This window comes from Sinohyriopsis cumingii, unplaced genomic scaffold, assembly GCF_028554795.1.
Source record: "Sinohyriopsis cumingii isolate HCF-2022 unplaced genomic scaffold, ASM2855479v2 utg000873l, whole genome shotgun sequence".
Lineage (NCBI taxonomy): Eukaryota > Metazoa > Mollusca > Bivalvia > Unionida > Unionidae > Sinohyriopsis > Sinohyriopsis cumingii.
Window position 1 is genome coordinate 104,354 of NW_028315938.1, and position 15,134 is coordinate 119,487.

The 15,134-nt window shown below is 34.5% G+C and overlaps 1 protein-coding gene across 1 annotated transcript in view; it reads left to right on the forward strand.

Moving 5' to 3' along the window:
- LOC149773136 (uncharacterized) overlaps window positions 1-15,134 on the forward strand; it is a 79,934-nt gene that overhangs the window by 25,579 nt on the left and 39,221 nt on the right. The window contains exons 4-7 of the mRNA XM_089946727.1: window positions 10,989-11,054; window positions 11,760-11,875; window positions 13,422-13,480; window positions 13,924-14,087. Of these exons, the coding sequence (XP_089802853.1) occupies window positions 10,989-11,054; window positions 11,760-11,875; window positions 13,422-13,480; window positions 13,924-14,087 (405 nt within the window). The remainder of the gene's footprint in view (window positions 1-10,988; window positions 11,055-11,759; window positions 11,876-13,421; window positions 13,481-13,923; window positions 14,088-15,134) is intronic.

The following is a 15,134-nucleotide window of genomic DNA, read 5'->3' on the forward strand; positions in this document are numbered from 1 at the left end:
ATCGGGCGGTAGTTCTTTAAAACGTTATGGTCTAGTGTTGGTTTCTTCAGCAGAGGCTTTACAATGGCAGTTTTGAAAAATGATGGAATTACCCGGATGAGAGAGAGAGAGAGAGAGAGAGAGAGTATTAATAACATCAGTTAGTGAAGGCAATACTGGATCTGAGCACTCAAGCTGCAGTGATGATGGAACTGGATCAGGTTCACATGACTTTGGTGCACTCTTAATCATGATTGTACATACTAAACTCATAGCGACAGGTTCAAATGCTGCTAATGGTTGCTGCTAAAATTCTGTATCCCAACTGTATGGTGACGACAAGTCAATTGAAATCGTGTTGTCATGCTTATCTTCAATGGTTTGTACTTTGTCACGGAAGATATTTGCAAACAGGCCCGGAAAGTTGACAAGAGAAAAGGTAGTTGGAAGTGGTGTACATTTGTTCCTTGACATTGTATTGTTAGTAATCTCGAAGAGCTCTTTGCAGCTGGAACATTCCGTGATCTTAGTACCAGAGTGGGCTGATTTTGCTGCATAGACTATGTTTGTGCTGTTCTTTTTAGCGGCTGCATAGATCTGCTTATGAATAGTGAGTCTAGTGGAAAGCCAAGGCCTCTCAGTTTTAGGGCGGTCTCATTTAGCAGTGCAAGTTCTGCTTCAGGAGGTAGGCACGTTGTTAGGTTTGTTTGGATGTCATGCATTAGTTGGTTATATTTATCATACAGAGGTTTTAATTCGTAGCAGATAAAGGTGGAGTGTTAGGGACTGATACGTCAAGATGGCATGTAATGCAGAGGTAATCTGATTCAAGATGTGAGATACCAGGGAGGAACGTATAATATTGTCATCAGGTCTATGAAAAATCCAGTCTAATATGTGACCATGTTCATGGGTGGGTTGTTTAACTGACTGTTTGAGGTTGAAAACATTAATGGAATCTAGGAGTTTTGATGCGTTTGGGTTTCCGGGACAGTCAGATTGAAAGTTGAAATCTCAAAGAATAATCAGGTTGCCACCTATCTAATGTCCATATTCCAGGATATTCGGAAATTCTCCAAAAAAGAGATTCAATCAGCTTAAGTTTTTTTACTAGGAGGAGGGCAGTATAGGCAGAAAAAATGGAATGACCTTTGTTCCAGTGTATATGTCGTTTGGACTAGTTCAAACGATGTGTGGTAGAAATTGAAAGTTGCCTGATGTTTTAGCCATGTTTCTGTCAGGAAAAAGACGTCAATATTCTGATTATTGATAACATTAATGTGCGCTATTCAGGTGGTTCTACTGATTGGGCACTGAATAATGCAATACGCAGAGGTATATATTGTATAGGTGACACAAAGGTTGACGATTTAATAGGGATTTCAATTTGGTTATGAAAATTAACGGTCAAATTTTAAATTGTTGAGCCGGAAATGGCATAAGGGAGATAAATTGAATTCTTTGTCCTGTTCTACGCCGGCCAGCTTTGAAACAACGTTTCTTTTTTCGCTTCTGTTTACATTTAAGTAATGATGAATGTAGTCCCAGTTCGTTTAGTCTAGAGCACAGTGTAGTGTGGAGAGCCAAGGAGTGATCATTTAAAGCAATTAATAAGGATCCATCATAGCACAAACGGGTTGGCTAGCGAGTATCTCGTGATGGCGGTTTGTTCAACAACAAATGAAGTCGTAGCAGTGGCGCAAGACAGCTGAGAAAAAGTCTAATTGTTCTCGTGTCAACGTATTTATCAGAAAAGAGGTGAATCCATCAATTTTGAGTATAATTAGCTATGTATTTACCTAAAGTACAAATAGAGATTTCGAACGACACTTACACCATTGTGAGATAAATCCTAATAATCCTCAGAATGTTCCTAACGAAATCAAATAGTTTTTAATCTCTTGAAAGGATGATATTTTGACAGAGCGATGTGGATGCAACATGCTATAGCTTGTGTAGGTGTCAACAATACGCTGCTAACACATTACAAAACTAGTGACACCGGTATGATGAAACCGATATGTCTGAGAAAGGACATCTACCTTTATGAATACAGAACAGTTTAATAAATTCGGTGTAAAATCCATACCGCTGAAAGAAACGTTTACTCATCATATAGCGATTCAAACAAATTAAATGACGATTACCACCCGTAAATGGTATATGCGATTCCAAGATTTAATCTACAAACACTTGCAGATCAACTTCGTGACTACTAGGTCAATACAAATATTTTCCCGTGTGATATTTTTAACGGAATGTGGGAAGCACTAAGATAGACACTTTGCAGAATAATCTAGATTTCATTTCGAACTTTTGAGAAATAACAGCATTAATTTAATGATGGGAAGTGAACATTGTGTGCAAAGAGAATCACGTTACACGGATAGAAGAAATTTATTTCAAATACCTGACAATATTGATATTCGCAGCATATTGAAAGTAAACGTGCAGATCCCTAGACACCTGTATTACTATTTCAGGATATACCTATTAACTCCAAGGAAAGTATTTCCTGCTGAAAGTGTTTTATCAAAGTGGAAAAAAAATGATCTATGATTACAAAATTCAAAATTAAAGATTCTTATTTACAAAGAGAAACAAAGCACACTATGCATTTCACTACTTACATGACATTTTATTCGTGATGTTGGGTTCTAAACGGAAAATGAAGAATATAGTTATTATATCTGGCATACAATCATGTCTTTAATAATGCAATGAAGTTACACTGAGTCAAATACCTTTAAAAGATTTTTTAGGAAATGTTCTTTAAATTAACGAGGTGCAATGTATTCTTTCGATGGAGAAAATATGAAGAGTTTCAAAATAGTTTTAGATGTGCAAAAGTAACCTAATCAATGGAGAATTGGTTTGAAATAAGATCAAATGAACCAAACGGATCGAATATTTGCTTACAGTGTTCGAATTATAAAATGTTTGATGGTCGAATTATCCTATAAGTACTAAATTCGGGATAGGGTTAAACTACTCATAGCTGCTTTTATTATTTAAACCCATACTGTCTGCACTAAATTTAAGACGCGACGAATATATTGCAATGTTGTTTAGAATATGCGCATTGGGTTATAACGCCCCGTCTTGAGGAATTCTTAGATTTGTATGATTACTTGTTTGATTATTTGAACTCGGCCCTGTGGAAATATTCCTTAACCCGAAATAATTAGCAAATTACTAGGAGCAAACGTCACGGGGTGACATGGTAGTAAATTTCTTTGATACCATGGTTTACGTTTGGAGAATTAAGGTCAGTTCCGCGAGAGTCTCCCTGGAGTCCAATAGTTCCTATTAAAATCTGGTAGTGTACATTAGTTGTGTGACTCCAGGTGCAGTATTTATGACTGGAGACTGGTAAATTACACAACGGAATAAACGAGAAGGGACTGTTATCTAGTCTGCAGGTACCGTTTATGTTACCATGGTGGCAAATGTGGTAGGGTTTTACAGGCGAAATGTAACTTAAAACCATGCAGATCTCGTTTTTCTTATATCTTATCAAACAAATCAGTTTTAATTTTCATACAATCAGTTCGGTTTTATGTTTGTTGATTTCTGTTTTACATATACTGGTGCCATTATTTTGTAAGAACCCAGGGGTTTACTTGACCGAACGATGTCTAACCCTGGCACGATTACGCTAGAAGTCATAAGTTTCCCCTAATTCCAAAGATTTCCATACAACCTATGTTGTAAATTAGAAAGCCCAACGTTGCCATTCTAAAGTGTTGCTAATCGTTTGCGGACCACCGGCGATACAAGGACAGGTGAACTCAGCATGAACGGAAATGAAATGGTTGTTTTAAGAGATCCAACATATGATAAAGATGCCACAACCAAAAATATGTAGATAATTAATGTAATACAGTAGATACTAAATTATTCACGTTACGAGCTGAATATGACGTTCATGTAAATATGTTCCTAAATACTCGTAGAAATTTTCAGAAACGCAGTAAAATCGCAGATGATTTATTCGCCATTCCGTTGACTGTTGACGTGAAACTCTCTGATATTAACGCACAAATCGATGGTATTATGACAGCGTTGTCAGATATTGAAAAGATTAAAAAACTAGAAGATGGTATACGTGGAATTCCTGATATTATTAAAAAAAAAAATAATTTGATTAAAATTCCTCACGCGCAGATTACGAACAACGCATACACAGGGTCATCAGGATTTTCAACATGGTCGCAGCAAAATAACTCTATCAAACATACCGCAGAAATCACTGGTGTGTATACACTGTGTTTAGAAGTGCAACATTTAGTATATACACTACGTGTCCCTGGCGTCATTCAGCCGATACGTTCTCTGGAACCGTATCTATTGTGTTAAATAACAGAGACGAAGAAACGTTTATACTAGAATCAGCTGATAAGAAATTTACCGCAACGTCTTACTGGTGGTGTTTGGAATTTGTTGCTGAAACGCCTCAATTCGTTACTAAGTAAAGTATAATGGGCATTTCATTCGACGTTCAAAATTTCAGGTGTAATCAAGTAGGTGAATGGCAAACAGCGCTAAAGGGTATCGTTGACGAGTATACAATTAAGGTAAACAAATATCGTAGACACGCAGTTCTTATTGATATTATAGTCTATTCGGCGTCTGCTATTATAACCGGCATAACGTTTTCAGCGTTGACACCATTACAAACAGTTGTAACATTTTTTTCTCTCAGCGCCAACGGCGTTTGTTGACATTTTTAATATTATCGCAAAAACATATATACATGCACGAGTGTATCATTGCGTAATTATGCAGTAAAATGACATACTGCAACATTAGCATAGTCTAAATTATCCTCTTTGATATCGTCATTCCTTAACAATGGAGAGATATCAGAATCTGAGTTTGACGCAATGTTTAAAATATACAATGAAGCAATTTAATCCGATAATCGTGATTTAAATCATGGCAGTTGGAATAATGACAGAATTATTTAAGCAGATCGTCACCAATACGGCAACGTTGAAAACCACAGTAAGCTGAACCAACCCTGAATTCATTGTTAATTTTCCAACAGCGATTCCAGTAAAAGACGTTGGGCGGTTAGCTTCAAATAATGATCTGGTGTTCGCGAATAAAAATAAGCCAGATGGAACCCCTTGACTGGCAAGTTATCTGTATTCCGATGGGGAGTTATCAAATCGAACAAATCAATGATGAATTACAGCGTATAATAAAATCAGTGCGGGACGAGAATCAAAGATACCTATAACAGTTCATGAACCAACATTGTCCGCTGCAATTGAGATGTATTCATCTGATTACGTCGTTGACATGTATCAATCATTGATTGGGAGTGTTATTTTAGCCTGAAATTGTCCACCTGCACCACACAAATACCTGAGCCTCTATTGGCTGATTTTACTTCAACAAATCGTTCGTATCATGGAGTAATAATGAGTTCTGTCCAAAATTGTTTTTTTTTTTTTTTTGTATTTGCAAAACAATATCCAGACGGTGGAGAGATCACATATGATTAAGACGGTTCCATAGTATGGTATATTCGGGGAGTGAGCACTAATTTGCGAAAACATAACGAATACGTGCTTAAGATTATTGATGTAGAATATAATTTATATCGTAATACAGTAATATTTCTTTTCTTTGAATACGTTAATATCAGTGAAAGTAAATTTGAGTATTTTTCAGATTTTAAAAGTGATGTAATCAAACATATAGAAATAAGTTATCAAATTATATTTGATGCCGAGCTTGTTCAAATCAGTGCTTACCTATCAGTGTCAAAAACAACGGAAAAAACATAAGAAAGCCTTTTATGACGCATATTAGACATTAGAAGCATATTTCCTGGACTTGATGTTGATCTGCCTGTCCATGTTTATATTTAAGCCATTAAACAACGATTGGAATCCGCGCTGGGGATAATATTCTCCGATAAAATAATAATCGATTCGGCGAAGGTCGTCACATTTCACCAGGAATTGTAAATATAACTTCAACGATTGCAGTCAATCTTGTATATGATGCAATCGATGGCAGTTACCAGGCCAATCTGACAGAGTCAAATCAAGGTCAACAGGGGTATAATCTTCATAATTTTAAGCCTCATGTAACTTATGGGTATTTGATTGTACAAGAACCGGTCAATCTGGTCTATCTACGATGTCAGAATCCTCTATTATCAATGACATATTTCAAACTAACTGACCAGACCTGCCACTTGCATGATTTAAGGAATGAAATCCTGAGTATTAATTTATATGTGCGATCATACTGATCGCGATCATAACGATTTTTAATCGTGTAGAGTGTTTTACAAATTAAATCAAGAGGTATGTATAATGTACCAACATTTGAGAAAATTTACACACGACAAACACGTACTTGAAAATGTCATCAGAACAACAATGACACTGTCCCAAGTCAATTATGTTAATATAATTATTGATGAATACGGCAATGAAAACTTTTTCAAGATGCAGGAACAATTAAATGAACTGCAGCTAGAGCATATTACTATAATTAGTGTAATTGAGATCAGATTCAGAGTTATGTGCTTGTTTGTATCGTGTTTGATCAGCTTAAAAAGACATTGTCGAATTCTGAACAGAAATATCCTCTCATCAAAAACAGAAAAAGAAAAAATACATAATAATCCTTGACACAGTCAAGTTAAATAAGTAATTTTTTAAACTGCCTTTTTGTTAATTGATACCCATCACCACGATTGAGGCATCAAAATAACAATGATGGCCTTTCACCGTACATAAATCACATACACATGAGCCACGACAGGGGGCCTAACATTTTTATTACTATAGTCAATGAGACTATTTTCTTGATTTGACATAATCTGTCTTAACTGTCTCACACTTGTGTTCTCAACAATTCCGATCTAATTTTTTCGATCGCACGCGAACGTGATACGAATTTATACATTCTGTTACCTCGACCTCGACCACCGTCAAGGATATGAACATATATTGTTGAATTTGCTTAATGATTTTGAATTCTCTTGCTAGTGTATATCCACCTTTTCAGGAATTAGTTCATCAGATATTTGTATGTCACGTGTTTTATTTTTGTATTTTTAATTGCGGAAATAATAGTATTGATATGTTGATAGTTCCTTATGTAATAAATATGTATTTAAAATTTAAAAAATGAACGAGTATTTAAAATCTTATCTAACTTAATTTTAAGGAGAATAGAACACATATCTTAATTTTAAGGACGGCAAAGTACGTACACGGGGGCTTTCACTACGTTCAACATCTTTTTTATGCACACCCCATAATCAATCCCAGAAGTGTGCAAAAGGGCACCCACCACGTGGTGACATAGTGGGGAGTGTGAGCTTGTCGGTTGACAATCGAGCAATTTAGGGTGTGACCCCAATGATAAAACGGTTCCTATGCTATATAAGCAATTTAATACTTGGAAATATAAAAATAGCTCATGCAAAAGGCGTGGCTTATTTGCTGTTCGTACTATTCTTGTTTTAATTATTATCACTGAAAAGATCTAGATAAAGCAAGAAACCTGAGAGATTCAGATAAATAAGGATAATATTTTTTTAAAATCCAAACATTAATTGTTCATCAATAAATACAAATTATTTTATAAAGTGTCAGATTCTACCTTATCTAACAGAGTTTTCCCCCTTGAGCCTGTCAAGGACTTTGTTATCGACAACGTCATAAAACATTTAAATTAGCCTGTCTTACGATTGAGTTATTCTCTGAAGTAGGATACCTTTGTATTTCTTTCAAAAATACTTTATTTGTAACGCCGATTTGATTGTTGTAACGAAGGGGATAAAATAAACAAGAAAATATATTAATTTATAAACGAGTACTATTATAAAATAGCGGCGAGGTAAATCTATCTGCGTTACGTATCGTCGACAGAGTTGTCTCCCTTCACAATAATGAAACGATATTTTTTGTTTATGCTTCTGCGAAAACGTCGATTCGGTTATATTATTTGCGACATATTGCACCAAACGCGGTTAATATAAAAACGTCTTCCAGCTGCATTTATCGGTGGAAATATTTTTTCTTCACCAGTCTCTGCATTTATATATTTAATCATTCTCCATGCAATTGTTTTACATCTCCCAGTATTTCCACTTGCAGAATTCTAACTCTGCGTGATAATACGTAAATTACGAAATTCATAGTGAAATATTTGAATCAATATCATTGATCCCAAGACCCTTTTAGATTGGCCCATGTTAACATTCGAATATAAATCGGTGACAGTAACAAATTTTATTTCCAGCACTAAAATTGAGATAGCCAGTATTATTGAGAGCACCGACTGGCTTATTTACTCGACAGTGTCTAATGATACCATCACGAGATACTTCGTAATTTTCGATGCTAGGGTGTTTATCTAATTCATTTTGCTCCATTTACATATAATATTATTTATCTAAATCATTATTCTGAAAATCTTGCCATATATTATTCAACGTTTCTTATAACCTTGTCATTATTGTCGTTGTTTTTTTTTTTCTTATGATAATATCGCTTCAGTTCTCTTTATTTTTTACCTGTATAACGCCCATACAACTGCGTTTTCCCTCTAACTCCAACACCACACCGTAAGCACGGTTTTGGTCCTAGAATCGACCTCCGTACACTTTGTGAATGATGGCCACATAACTCATTTAAACAAGCTCTGTTACACGGAGTTGTAGAGCCTATCATTAGCCACCTGCATTGCTCTTTATTTGAATCCTTGTATATATAATATTCTAATTTAAATGCTTGTCTTAATTATTGTAACACGATAACCGGGTGAGATTTCCTGATTCACAACAAAACACTTTTGACGATGATATAAATACAATGTTTAATTATAATTTATTTGAATGAGCAATTAATTATGAATATGTGCAAGTATATATCATCCAGATATTGGCTTAAGTAGCATGAGAACACACATACTTAATAATGAAAAATACAAAGAAATTACTTTACAAAATACAAAGACAAGTGGTGAATGGTTCACAACGATTTCACAATGAAAAGATGAACAACATAGAATTTTACTCATGTAATAAAATGAATTCACTCAGGTAGTGAAATTATGGTGACAACAAGGGACATAAAAGCAACTTATCTTTACAGTCTCAAAATATACAATGGGTTTAACAAACCCCAAAATTAGCCGGCGGCTAATTGATTAGATGTAAGGAGATAAACTCCGTCATCAGCACACTTTATTTCAGCTCGAGAGTTCAGCTTCACAGCTGCTACGTTCAATTCCTGTGGTTGGCTTTACAGCTTGCACCACGTCGAGCCCGATCCCTGATAACTTTGAGCGCTTGGGTCACTTTAGACACCCTAGATACTCTGGACACTCCAGACAGCTCTACACAGCTCTGCACACTTCTGACACTCCGGACACTTCGAACAGCTGAAAATATATCCAATACCGTGTAATATTCAAAAGACGGGCATAAAAGCATAATAACGTTATACACGGTAAGTTATACGGATTACATTACCGGTACAATAATTACACGAAAATAGGTTCAGAAGTAAACCTAATCCTGCTCCATAAGAGTCCTACTTTACTAAACATTTCTTAAATACGTAGCGTTATACTACTAATATAAATCCCTTGCTAAGTCGCAAACAAGAATAGAAATACGTGCAATATACTGCATAATCCAAAGCAACATATAAAACATACAACAATAAACGTGGTATTACAATAGTTATGACATATGACAGAAATTAATAAACATACATACCTCTACAGCTGAAGATATGCAAGTCCTTATAGTAGACTGCTGGCTGACAAGATTATCCTTAATGTAAAGAATTTTACATACGGCGAGGTATTTAGACACAGATATCGTCTGTGTACTGAAGGCATTCGGTTCTACCCATCGAAAGCTCTTCGCACGTGGGACATATGATGAACCAAACTCACTATATCGAAATACAACACAATATTCATGAATAACCCTCGGATATCGTTGAATACGAAGAACGAAACCCGAGTACATGTATTTAATAAGTATTCTATTCCGTGACACATTACACCTTTGACCTAGCTAAACTATATTATACCGCTCCGGTGGCCTAGTGGTCGGATGCGGGTGATCGTGGGTTCGATCCCCGGTCGAGTCATACCAAAGACTAACAAAATTTGTACTAACCAATGACTCGCTTGGCGCTCAGCATTAACAAGTTAGTTTTAGAACTAATCGGCCTGGTGTCAGGATAATGTGACTGGGTGAGACATCATGCTACATGTCTGCGGCATGATGCCCCAGTGCTAGACATCACTATAAACTGTCATACTGCAGACATCGTAGCGATATGACTCCAAAAATGTTAAAGCTACGTTAAAAATCCAAATCACACACACCACAAATTATATTATAGTCAATATAAGCCATGTGTTGATACTTTTGCTTTAGATTTTTTTAAATGCATGGAATATTTATGTCACCCTCTGAAATATTTTGAGTTTGGTCATATAGGCTTATAACATTTAAATTGAGTTATAGTTAATGTTAATTTAGTTTCGTTTCATTTTGCGCTCTACCATCAAGATATTAGAACCAAACCGAGTGAATTTTTGAAAATAGAACAACTGAGTTATCCGGACTAGATGGTATTTTCAATAATAACTAAAATAGCATCGCTGGAAGTTTTGTAGATACTATTTTCTCTGTGCTTTTTAAATGTGCAGTTGTAGAAAGTCAGAATAGAAATAGGTATGTATCCAAGCAATTCAAGCAATGTTAAGTTGTCCATTGTCAACGTTTTCACAGTAATATATTAAAAGTTGTCCTAAAAATCATACTTTTCATGCCTAATGTAATTTATTCGAAAATTACAAAGAAATTGGTTTCAAATTTGCTACGAATCTTTCCTCTTGATTTTTCAGAAGAATACAGTTCCTTCAATTTTAGTTTCTACATAAATTTAGAATGCTAATACATCCATTTTACTCCTTTTTCTTAATTCAAATTAATATTATTTTTTCAGCAACAAGTGCGAGAAGTCCAGTTTCAACGGTTTCAGATGTACATGTGTCGTACGAACCTAATCCGGGTAGACCATTTTTCCTTTGATCTTTTTCAGTTTACTGTAAGACAATGATTCATTGATCTGAAAAATATATGTAAATTACTCTATAAAGTGATATATATAACCGCAAACAAAGTCGACTGATATAGCAATTGGAATAATTAAACAGTTTTCTTTTTGAAAAGCATGAAGGGAATTGTGCTTACTGACAGGGATATTACCAATGTGTTCAATGTTAGTATGTGATTAGACACGTAAGGCTAATAATATATAACCTTTCGTTGAAGCTGGTGATAGTAGCCCTATCTCAACTACCCCACTGGGCTAATATTACGATATAACCTTTCTCTGAAGTTATTAATATTATCCCTATGCAAGCTATCTCACTGGGTTAATATTACGATATAACCGTTCTCTGAAATTGTTAATATTATCCCTATGCAAGCTATTTCACTGGGCTAATATTACGATTTCCTACTAGATTACAAATAACAATGCAAAAACATAGTCTCAAAGCAACTGTATAAATTAATGGGCAGGGGCTAGAGAAAAGGTCCAGTACATTTTCTAGCAAAAATAAGGAAGTCCCCTTATTCTTTAAAATTAACAAATTTGGATGTTTTTGAATTCGGCTCATTTTCTGTCAGAAAATCAAATATAGGAACCTGTTTAAAACGTGCTTTTAGATGATAGATTTTGCCGCTTTTCTTTATTTCACTTTCATTTCAGGTAACTATGACTTACGTCTACCGTTAGATTTAAAGATTATGCTGGAATATAAACAGGTATATGAAGATAAAACATCTAAAGAATTCCAGAGATTGGCTACAAACATCACTGTCTCGGTGAGTTGGGCTAGGTCACACATACTACGGCTAATAATTAAGTACACTATACAGCATATTGTATTTCTTTGTGATACACTTTACTTAACAGTGTGTGTATTTAGCAATTGTTGATACGTCATCATGCAATGACATTTTGTTTATACGTCAGCCATGTTTAATATTCAGAATGTAAAAATAGAGCATGTTTATATTGTACTAAACCATATGACAAGAGTGGTTTAATTTCAGACTAAACAAGAGTAAATAACTTAATGTCTCTTACGAAATGAATATCGATGATACCAGTCTGAATCATAGCTGTGTATAGAAGTCAAACCTATCAAATGGGTTTACCTTCAAATAATAAATATCTCAATATAGAAACTAGGATAATCAACATGCATTAACTAAGTAATATAATTTTACAAACAGCACACAGAAGATATGAGTAGACAGGTGGCATCTACACCTTCATACAGACCAAGTTCAATCACACAATATGTATTTATTGTAATCTATATTCAATTTAATTATTTGTCTGTTAGTTGTCTTTTTAAAATTGATTCCATTATATGTTATTGTAATGATAAATTTTATGCTAGACCTGACCTTGTCCAACACTGAGTTAAGGTCTGTTTGACCTGATTGACTTTTTATTTATTTTTTATTTTATTGATGTAAACAACTAATAATAGCTTCATTATCATATGGATATGACTTCACTGACCAAATTATTATTCAGGTAAACATGTTGATTTTGGTCTTGGTTTTGGACAATCCAAAGCGAATTTGATAGGCAATTATGTCTTAAATAAACAAGGCGCATTGAATCATGCTAGAAAGTGTTTTTCCATTAGGTAATTGTTGGTTATAGAAAATTCTAATTTGTGACCTGGCGTCAATTAGAGATCTATATTATCTTGTAGCTGTCAGAATTGTACCAACTTTGCTTTAACATCTCGAAATTTAAACTCTATTATGTTGTGTTAAAAATTTGCTGAATTTTATTTTCATCAAATTATTTAATTTAAATGATTATTTTCTCTGGAAATACCAATGTTCTCTGACAAAAGTCTCGGATAAAAACATTTCTTGGAATTTATACTGAATTCAAACCTGAAACAATATTGTTATGATTTAACAAGGGACTATTTACACATCAGTACTACGCAGGCTATAATAGATACGTCATCGCCTTCATTTGTGGTTCTCTTTAGGATTTGAACTGAGTTTTATTCAGGACATTTTATTACTAAGACCTGTGTCTTTAATTCTTTGATTACTTTTGGACTTAATTCGCAATATCATAAGTTTTATTTTCTCATTTTTCAATTTGCATTCTAGGGAAATAAATTATTTGTTACATTTTTTAAAGCTTATGGTCTTCACTCACATTTATCTTAAATTCCTATACGCTGTCTTTTGTTGGATCCAGTGTACATGAAAAGAGCGTGATTGGCTTTATTATTCGTCATCTTTATAGACAGACAGACAGACAGACGGATAGATAGATATATAGATAGATACACAAACATATTAAATGATAAATTATATTTTTATTTAGTTGACGGAACAATACCAGAACATCCAAGGATTCAAGTCGATAGAGCTTATACAGTTTAGGTACAAAGTTTACTTTACATTTAATTTATATCCGTTTCTTTGTTGTTGTATATGAGCCTACATTAGTAACGACATATCTGTTTTATCGTGGCAATTGAAGAGCTTATTGTAATATAGTTATGTCCTTCTTTGTCTGGGCTAGGTAATACGCAATAGAGTCCGTTGTTTATGATAACGATCATCCAATTTTTGTAGTTTGATTGTCTCAAAAGAGGGTCAGTGATGATTAATAATAGAACTTCATACTGACATGTTCATGTCCAGTCTTGAAATGTTGTTACTTAACAAACAGATTTATAAACTTGTTAAAAATTCAAACTGTTAGCGTACAAAAGACAATTATACGATGGCAATGTGTGCCGTAAATGGAACATTCTGAATCTTTAAACTTCAATCATTTTCATTTGAATAATTATCTTCAGCTATTTTATTTACCATTACAGTCGTGGATCTATTATTGTGGAATATTATGTCAACGTGTATGCAACATTGGATATCCCAGTTGTGACAAACCAAATTGCAAACGATGTTGTTGATTCTTTGACAGAAGTTTCTGGTGTGCCCGTTGATACAAACTATACTCAACCATCCATGAGGAGCAGACTTGGTACAATTTAATCTCTCTCTCTCTCTCTCTCTCTCTCTCTCTCTCTCTCCCTACCATGAGAAGACAAATAGTCATTAATTATTTTTCAAAGAAATGAGACATACAGACACTATAGCCTGCTATACAATAGCACTGTCTTTCACGTGGATTTAAAAGAAAAAATCCGGAATTCATGCCTAGTCTAGATTGAATCTGATCGTACACATTTAATCCAGTACATGGTATGTAGTATTGGGGATCTCAAAAGCAACTCGGAATAGGAGAGGTGTTCACTAAGTGCTGAGGTGGAGAGAGATGAATTTAACAAGATGTGATAAGTAAGATTATGGCCATTGAAACCGTAAAATAAATTCCATCTAAGGTTCGCATAGACCAGAAATCGACTCACAAATTTTAGGAACCAGTTCTTTAAATAAGTACTTGTTTCCTGTTTGATGAGTAAGGTTGCGAATAATTTGAGATTAATTTTGGTCAACATATCAGATTTTCATCCGTTTAAAGAGGAATGTGAAATTCATTTTATTTCAACATATGTCATACATTATCGAGACAATATAATCAAAAATAAAGAAAGCAATTTAGATTTTAGAACCAAAATGTATGCTACTTTTCATTCATAACACCACATCCAACTATTCGTTTATACATAATTGACACTGATTGAGCTATGGAGAGGAAGAAGTGAAAATCCTACCAAGAATGATTACACATATATTGACCCAAGGATTTGTAGTTAATAAATCCTTGAAGAAAACGCAACGACGTTTGTAGAGAGAGAGAGAGAGAGAGAGAGAGAGAGAGAGAGAGAGAGACTCAAGCAGTTTATACATATGCAGTCCAAATAATTGTTGGAAGGCCTCTAGATGTACAAAGATGTAGATAAGTTTAAAATGTTTGATGAAGCATCTATACCAAGAATATGAAAGTTTTACTCATCACCTAACCGTCTATGTTGATCAAATGAGACAATTAATAATACGTACATGATACCAAGGCATTCAAAACCCAACGGGTAGCAACAAAACAATCTTATACAATGAAGAATCT